Source organism: Urtica dioica, chromosome 11, assembly GCF_054948205.1.
Source record: "Urtica dioica subsp. dioica isolate 48M chromosome 11, U.dioica_male_clone48M_v1_H2, whole genome shotgun sequence".
Taxonomy (NCBI): Eukaryota; Viridiplantae; Streptophyta; class Magnoliopsida; order Rosales; family Urticaceae; genus Urtica; species Urtica dioica.
This window is the reverse complement of record NC_142766.1, coordinates 4,955,124-4,964,424: the sequence shown is the minus strand read 5'-3', so window position 1 is coordinate 4,964,424 and position 9,301 is coordinate 4,955,124. Positions and strand designations below refer to the sequence as shown.

The 9,301-nt window shown below is 38.1% G+C and overlaps 1 protein-coding gene across 1 annotated transcript; it reads right to left on the bottom strand.

Moving 5' to 3' along the window:
• Positions 1-1,162: 1,162 nt before the first annotated feature.
• Positions 1,163-2,239, bottom strand: LOC149380808 (uncharacterized). Its single transcript, XM_089601210.1, has one exon. The coding sequence runs from the start codon at positions 2,237-2,239 to the stop codon at positions 1,163-1,165; it is 1,077 nt and encodes a 358-aa protein (XP_089457336.1).
• Positions 2,240-9,301: the final 7,062 nt, after the last annotated feature.

Sequence of the window (9,301 nt, the reverse complement as noted above, 5' to 3'; positions counted from 1 at the left end):
CGATTCAGCTAGACCATTTTGTGTATGTACATGAGCAACAGGATGCCCAACATCAATCCCAACTGACATACAATAATCATCGAATGTTTGGGATGTAAATTCACCAGCATTATCGAGCCTGATTTTCTTAATTGTATGATCAGGAAATTGAGCTCGTAATTTAATTATTTGAGCAAGTAATTTCGCAAATGCCATATTGCGAGTTGATAACAGACAAACATGCGACCATTTGCTAGAAGCATCTATCAATACCATGAAGTATCGAAATGGACCGGATGGTGGGTGAATAGGCCCACATATGTCACCTTGAATACGTTCAAGGAACGTAGGTGATTCTGTTTCAACCTTTCCCGGTGAAGGCCTTATGATAAGCTTTCCAAGAGAACAAGCTTTACATGGGAAAATATTACCTTGAGGGATCTTTTGGCCCTTCAATGGATGCCCATGTGTATTTTCAATAATTCTTTGCATCATAATAGAACCAGGATGACCCAAACGATTATGCCATGTCGTTAAAATTGAAGACTCAATGACTACCGAATTTGATTCTATCGCATTTATATATGTGTAGTGCAATCCAGTAGGGAGCATATGTAGTTTTTCTAAAATTTGTTTCTTTCCGAATTTGGATGTCGTAAGACACATATATTTCATGGTGCCTTCAGTTATAGACTGAGTATTAAATCCATGATAATATATGTCATTAAAACTCAACAAGTTTCGTTTGAATCTCGGTGAAAATAAAGCATTATTTATATTGAATTCTGTTCCATTTGGCAGTGTGAAATTTGCCTTACCAATACCTTCAATCAGATCTACAGGACCTGATATTGTATTGACAAAATTTTTCGTTGGCTTTATCATTGAGAAAAACCTTTTATCATTCAAAATAGTATGCGTTGTTCCACTATCCGGTATGCAAATTTCTCCAGTACCAACTATTTGGTTCGCCTCACAATTTGCTTTTTCCATATGATAACTTCAGATTAAAACAAAAAATAAAGTTAATGAGAAAGACGTACTTATATTATATAATACTAATGTGTTACATAGTCTTGAAAAATATTACACATATTATACATATTTATATTTAAGTAGCTAGGTAAAATATTAGACTTTGCTTCATTCCCAAGCATGGGAAAAACATACATGCATCATTAATCTAGCAGTCTTCTATGAAAGCAGCAGAGTCAGCAATAGTGTGCGCAAGATCACCATCGAAGTCGGAAGCATTAAGATGAGTGGAGTCATCTAAAGGTTCTTGGTCAATAAAGTTGACTTCCCTTTCTTTTCCCTTCAAGGATGCTTTATATAGATTGCACAAATGTTGAGAAACGCGGCAAAGTCTAGACCAGTGCCCTTTTGTGCCACATCTATGACAAACATCTTCACTACCCTTGGAAGTACTTGGGTATTTTCCCTTTTTGTAGGGATAGTCGTGATTCTTTTCATCTTGCTGCTTCTTATGATAATCTTTCGTGGTATTGTAAGAATGGTTATGATTATAACCACTTCGACCACGTCCGTATCCACGTCCGCGACCATGACCACGACCACGACCACGACCACGACCATGACCTCGACCTCGTCCTCGACCCGGAATATAGTTTCGTTGTTCAGGTTCTTCGGAGTTGACAGCGTTTACTTCAGGTAATGCTTTTGAACCTGTCGGACGGGATTGGTGATTCTTTATTAGCAATTCATTATTCTTCTCTGCGATTAGAAGACAAGTGATTAGTTTAGAATATTTCGTAAATCCTCGAACACGATATTGTTGTTGCAAGGTTACGTTCAATGCATGGAAAGTGGTGAATGTATTTTCCAGCATTTCATGATCTATCACTTGGTCTCCACAAAATCTCCGGTGAGATACTATTCGGAACATCGCAGAGTTATATTCGCTGAATTTTTTGAAATCTTGGAATCGTAAAGCGTTCCATTGATCACGATATACTGGAAGCATGATCTCATTTTGGTGAAAATATCTATCCCTCAACTCCTTCCAGAGTAAACTTGGATCTCTGGTGGTGAGGTATTCACTTTTAAGTCCCTCGTCAAGATGTCGACGAAGGAAAATTAAAGATTTTGCCTTGTCTATATTTGACAAGGTATTTTCCTCAGAAAGTGTTTCCAGTAAACCCAAAGATTCCAGATGCATCTCTACATCTACCTTCCACGGCATGTAGTTTTGGCCTGTGATATCTAGAGGACTGAAATCGAGCTTGACGAGATTTGCCATGATGATAACTATTATGAAATATAAAATTTCTTAGGTTAATAATTAAAGACATATAAGTCTACAAGAATTGTAAGGAATAAAAATAAATACATGAATCCAAACATTACTACAACGAAATAAAATTCATTCGGTGGAATTTCTATGGTAAAAATATAAGCATTAAACATAACAATAAATATGGCAATAAAGACTAGTAGTAAGCGAGACATTTTGAGCTGGTACCGAAAAAATAGTAGGAGATGAGAAAAATATGTATGAGGTAGAAGAAAATTTGAGAGTTTTGTGTGGTAAAAATGAGTTGAATAGATATGTATTTATAAGGTAAAATATAGCCGTTTATAGCCGTTATATTACCGTTGGGTATTTATTAATTTTGTGGTAAAAATTATTGTATTTAAGTATAACAATGTGTAATAAACAATATGTAGATGTACGAGTATTGAATTGACATAGCTAATCAAAATTAAATATTAAGTAGAGCAGTTAAAATAAATTTGCAATTAATAGCATTTTTCTATAAGGTGGCAAAGCCTCCTGTATATAGAAAATTGATATTAATTACAAGTAAGATGTAGTTCACATCACTTTACTATAAGGAGGCAGAGCCTTCCATACGTATAGTACTATGATGTTATACATTAACGAAGGTAAAATATTGTAAATCACATCATATTAACATAAGGTGGCAGAGCCTCCTGTGTATAGTAATCTGGTGTTATACAATAAATAATAGATATACGAGTTTTAGTGTTTAGAGTATTATACCTCCGAATTGATCTTGACGAGAGTGATCGTGCTGATAACGTGTTATGAAAACCAAAAGAATAACTTAAATCGAAAAGACGTGCATCGGTGTACCTCGCGAGTTTCAATCAAATAATATAGTTGTTATGATCGGAATTCCTATAACACCGAATAGACAATAAATACTGAACATAACCTGTTCGAGATGTCGATAAAGTGAGAAACGATCAAGAACAGAAGTTAAGTTCTGAATATTGATTTGCATAACCGTAAAGAACAGAGAAACCCTTAGTACAATAGAGACTAGTCAAACTAATAACTTACGATGATCACGTAAGTATCAATAACCGTCAAATTAATAACGGAGGAATCATGGAGTACCACCCAAACTAATTTCCAAAGACTAGAACGCCGAATCGAAGAAGTTGCTCTAGGTCAAAGGAAGCCCCAAAGAGAAGAAGATACTGCATCTCCATTCACCTCAAGGATGTTAGAACACCTGGAACACCCGCATACTCCTTTCTCCTACTTGCCAGCGGACCCCCGAAAGCACAATATCCAATCTCGAACACAAACTCTTGCACATATAAGAAAAGTGAGCCTTACACTCCAAGTCGAGAATCGACATGTGCGGGTGATATAATTTGGCCTTGATCACTTGGGCCGTAATGGCATTCCGGAAAATGAATGAGACGCCAAGCTTGACGACCAATGAGAGCACGATTAAAGTCTCTCAATTCTTTAAACCGCAATCCGCACTCACTCTTCGGTCTAGAGATAAAATCTCAATGTTTCCAATGAATTTTCCGTTTGTCCTCAATACCTCCCAACCAAAACCGAGCTATCAAACCATGGAGCTCATTGATAAAATCTTACGGAAGCTTGACTCATGGAGTAAGTTAGAATCGCCAGGGTCACCGCCTTCACGAGGACTTGCCTACCTCCCGCTGAGAAAATTATCGCTCCTGACGCAAGAAGTTGCTTTAGGACCCGGCTCGTGATATGGCTAAAGATCTTCATCTTATGTCTCCCCATTCGAGCCGGAATTCCTAAATAGCTTTTCGACTCGTCCGTATGAGGAATACCTAAAAGACCGGAAAGGTCTTCCGACAAATTCGGTGAGCAACAAAAGACTGGCTTCTCCAAGTTGACTAGTTGTCTCGACCCGAGCTCATAGATCTCCAAGACGGTGCTAATCGTTGAACAATTGGTCACGTTAGCTACACAAAAAATTAACTATCATCCGCAAAAAGGAGATGTGAAACCGGCGACGCCGCGGGGCAAAATATAATTTAGTAACTGTTAACCAGATTCCAAAATATTTAGAACTAGATTCCGTAATTGTTAACCAGATTTAAGAATTCCAGTAATTGTTAAACATATTTTAATATACCAATACTTTGAACTAAACTCTAGTAATTGTTAACAAAATTTCAAAATATTTAGAACTAAGATTTCATTAAGTGTTAATCAAATTTCAAAATACCAATATTTTCAAAAAATATTTCAATAATTGTTAATTAATTATATTTAAATAACCGTTAATCAGATTTCAATATTTTAAAGACAAGTAGAAAAAAGGTTATATTTTAAGTGTTAATAAAAATTTTCACTCAATCTCTTTAGCAGGCGAGGAAGACAAGGCATTTGAATGGTAAATGAGTTAGAGAAATTTCATTAATTGAACCTAATAATTGATTAAATATCGAGATTAGACCCAAATTTTGAAAAATATAAAAAATGGACTTTTGTACCATAATCGGACAAAAATGCCCCTTTGAACAATATTTGAACTCATTTCCCTCTCTCTCTCTCTCTATATACACTCGAAAACACTTAAAAAAAACACTCTTATGATATTGTACGATGGCATACGATTCTATACGAGCGGATACGATATAGTACGATATAGGACGATGGCGTAAGATGGAGATGCTTCAAACTCCGACGGCGGTGGAACTCTGAAATCTCGAGCTAAAAAAACTTAAAAGGTAAGTTTTCAACTAATTTCTTGTTAAATGTCTTTGGAAATAGTTAGAATAGGGTTTAGGACTTAGTATTAATCTTATTTGAGTTTATTTGAGCTAATTTGGATCGGATTTAGAAGGTTAGGGTTTGAAATTGGGGCTGGAATACGATGAGAATCATGCATCGTACGATATCGTACGATGAAATTCATACAGCTATACGATGTCATATGATATCGTACGATGCGTACAATAAGTCTAGTTTTTTTTCAAATTTTTTTGTCGTACGATGTCATACGATATTGTACGATGATGTCCGATGTCATACAATGGCGTACGATGTTGTACGATGGTTTTAAAAAAATTCAAAATTTTTTGTCATACGATGCTATATGATGTTGTACGATGCCATACGATGGTTTATGATTCTGACCTAATTTTGTCATTTTTTTAGGACAATTTGAACTACATCTACAACGTGCCATTCCCGGATCGTATCACGTACGGTGGGACTGGTATCTTGAAGCTTATTAGGAGGACATTTGAAGAGTTCAAGATAAATGATCGAGTAATCGGCATTCCGTTCGAGCAATTTTTTACGGAGAGCGAACTCGGTTTCTCTCTGGTGCTCATATATACTCTTTTTTAGCGAAAGATCGAGGTAACGGCACGCGTGGAGATACAGTTCGAAATACACTAGGACAAAAACAGTCATCCGGTGCGACAATTGTCGCACCAAACACTTCATATGTCGCACCTAATAGTTTATTATGTGCGACATTAGGTGCGACAAAGTCACACCTAAAAGTCCGTTGCTAATACCATTAGGTGCGACATGTCACACCTAATAGTCATACCTTTAGGTGCGACACTGTCAGGTGCGACATGTCGCACCTAATGTCCAAACTATTTTCCTGCCAAATTTATAAAAATTGGCGGGTAATTCATATCGGGTGCGACATTGTCGCATCTAATACATTTCCCGGCATAATATTCGGTGCGACATGTTGCACCGAATACGTTATTTTAATTAAAAAAATTACAAAATTAGAAATTAGAAAATTAAATCAAAATTCATTTAGAATTAAATAAAAAATTTACAAAATTCTAAATTAGAAATAATATTATGAAAATAGAATTCTTAACTAAAAATACAAATTCATTCTAAAAAATTGAAAAAATGAATTCTTAGTTTTTTTTTCCTATACAACTTATCGATAGTAGAATTCCCTCTACCGAATAAGTTGCCAGAACTTCGGGAACCGTTTCCGCGTCCTCGTCCACCACTGCCTGACGCGCTCCCGCTCGTTCTGCCGCTTCCGTAAAGACAGTCTCGCAAGAAATCCATAGAACCCGACGTGGAACCTGGCGTCTGCTGATCACTGCTTCCTGGTTGCGGTGCAGGCGGAGGTTGGGGAGTCGTGGGAGGTTGGTTATGCATCTGGGTGAGGAAGGCTATCTGTTGCCGCATCTCCTGCAGCTCGGCCTGTTGGGCATCCATCTGAGCTCGCATCTCGACAACCAATGGATCGATCTGAGATGACGAACTTGACGAGTCTCTATCGAGCGCTTGGGCAACACCCAGCGATGACCTTGGGATCGAAGGCCCTAAACCGACTTTCCAATCTCTGCATACTCCCAAAACGTCGCGCATCGCGTACATCTCTCCATCTTCTTGGGAGATCACGGTTTTTCGCTCATCTGCTTGCCACAAAATATCTATCGTCTGGGCGATGATTTGATCCTTAAAAAAAAACCACAAAAACTTATCAGATAAGAATAATTTAAGTAATTAAATATAGTAAATAAAACAAATAACTTACGAATTACGACTTCGCGAAGTCCTTCGTCCACGATCCCTTAGCGTCATGGTGTTTTTCTGACCATATCGCCAAAACCGAGCCCATACTCCCATCTTCCCTTCGTTGTAATTTTTCAACATTAAAATATGAATCACATATATATTGCATATTAATATTAAGCGACTTACCTTCCTCATGCGATGACCAAAAAAACTAAGCGACCCTTATCTCGCCTTCGTCTTCTTCTTCTTCGAATTTTCCCGGTTGCGGACAGACTTTGTATACGATACATAAATTCGTTAAGTTCAATATTAAGAAATTCAAATAACCATCGAAAGTTAAACTCATACCTTATGCTCTGGTGAGTCGAAGTCTCTATTGCCTTCAGGAGTTTCGTTTTTAGCGATATCCTTACTCCCGCAAAACGTCTTGAAGAAGAGCTGCGACAACCTCGACTTCTGGCCACGGCACATCCTCTTCGCATCGCGAATGATAGCCACATGCTCGCGAGTGTCGAGATGAGTGTAAACGAAGCGGTACTCGTTATGAATCGAGTTCATAAGAGCCGTCACACTCTGCGCAGACACATGATTCCAGTCTGGGAGGTCGATTGAAATGGTACTCTTGATCAGGTTTCCTAATCGGTTTTGGAACGTCCCGATCAACGGATTTTGCTCCATGACGTCTTAGTAGAACGCCTGTTGTGTCTGATCGTAGCGAACTATGTTCGCTCCAGGGGTCCCAACACCAGCTCTCGCAGAAACGAAGCCTGTCGTTGGTCCCCGCTTCTTCCTCGGCATCTGCGAGGGATCATGCTCTCCTCCGGATGGGTCCTGACATGAAGTAGACATCCTGCAAAAGACGGTCGATATTCATGCTCATGATAAGCTGGTATCTTCGCTGGCCGTGTCCAAAGTTAGCAGCTTCATCGCTTCGGCTAGTCATGACAAGTGCGTCAAGCTCTGGAAGTGATCCATGCTTTTTTTTATGCCTTTTTTTATTTTTTATTTGGATCATTTTGGGGTAAATGTGTAAAAAGGGGTTAGTTTTTGGGGTAAATACGACACTCCACACTCTCAATGCTTCCAAAATAAGCACATTTTCTTGCGTGATATTACTACAAATTACTTAGTGGTGTGCTATATTCCACCTTTTTTATTATGAATATTAATCATGGTTTTGTTATCATATCAATATCTATGTGTGTTTCTATATTTACAAAACTTTAGCTCAAACTACCATCATCAATGATTATCAAACTAATCATTTGTAGTGTGATATAGATATATATATATATATATATATATATATATATATGCTACGAATTCTACTCTCTATTTAGTTTGTGAAGCAAGAAATGTCTTCAAATTCTACCAATATTAATTCTATGCGTCTAATTGTCACTAGGACTCGTGATTATTGTTTCATGCATCCATATATATTATCATTTTTAGAATATTATAAAGCATTAATTAATCTCTCACTAACAATAATAATTAATTCAACCATGTTGATGCAATGTTGTTTTTTTTTTCTTTCATTTTTTTAACTCTCTTAAAACAAGTCCGATTTGCTTGCTAAATTCCATTACTTTCGTGAAGATTAGTTAACCCAAGATTAACAATTATCCGAATCAATTATATTTACTCTAAGTCAAATTATTGTATTTTTCCATGTTGATTCTAGTTAACCTGAAATTCGTCCATAAAAACCAACCTAAAAATCAAAATTCCAATAAATATACAGAAACATGGAGAAAGCTACATGAAGATAGACTTAGAGGAGGTGGCTTCGTGGCTGGGGGTCACGGGCGGCGGGGGAAGACCGGGACTGAGACAAGTGGGTCACGGGCGGCAGGGACGGATCTGCAGGTCCGAGACAGGTCGGAGAATGACAGTGAGATTAGAAGAGATAGGGAGAGAGAGAGAGAGAGAGAGAGAGAGAGAGAGATAGAGAGAGAGAGAGAGAGAGAGAGAGAGAGAGAGAGAGATGTACCTTGGAGGAGGACGGCGAGGTTCACAGAGGAGAGGACGCACGTCGTCGGAGATAGGCCGAGTGGAGCGTCGGAGATAGAGAGAAAGAGTGAGATAGAGAGAGGAAAATATGCAGAGAGAGGGGCGAGGAAGAGGACGAGTGGGATTGAGACTCGGGCGAGGAAGAACGAGGCTCAGGTATTTAGAATACCCTAAACTATTGGGTGCGACATTGACGCACCTAATGTCGCACCGAATATGAAAAAAAAATTCGGGGGGAATTTTCTGACGATTTTCAATTTTAAAACCATTAGGTGCGACATTTGTCGCACCTAAACTTATTGGGTGCGACATATCGCACATGTCGCACCGAATACCACTAAACATTAGCGAAATTGTTAGTCATCTGAATGACTATCTGGTGCAACTTGTCGCACCTAATATGTGCTTAGGTGCGACATGTCGCACCTAATACTTATCCGCACCAGAAATGTGAATTTGTAGTAGTGATAGGTGGAAAATGAGTAAGATTCGGACGCTTCAAGTACTCCCTCATCTGTGGTTTGAGCTACGAAG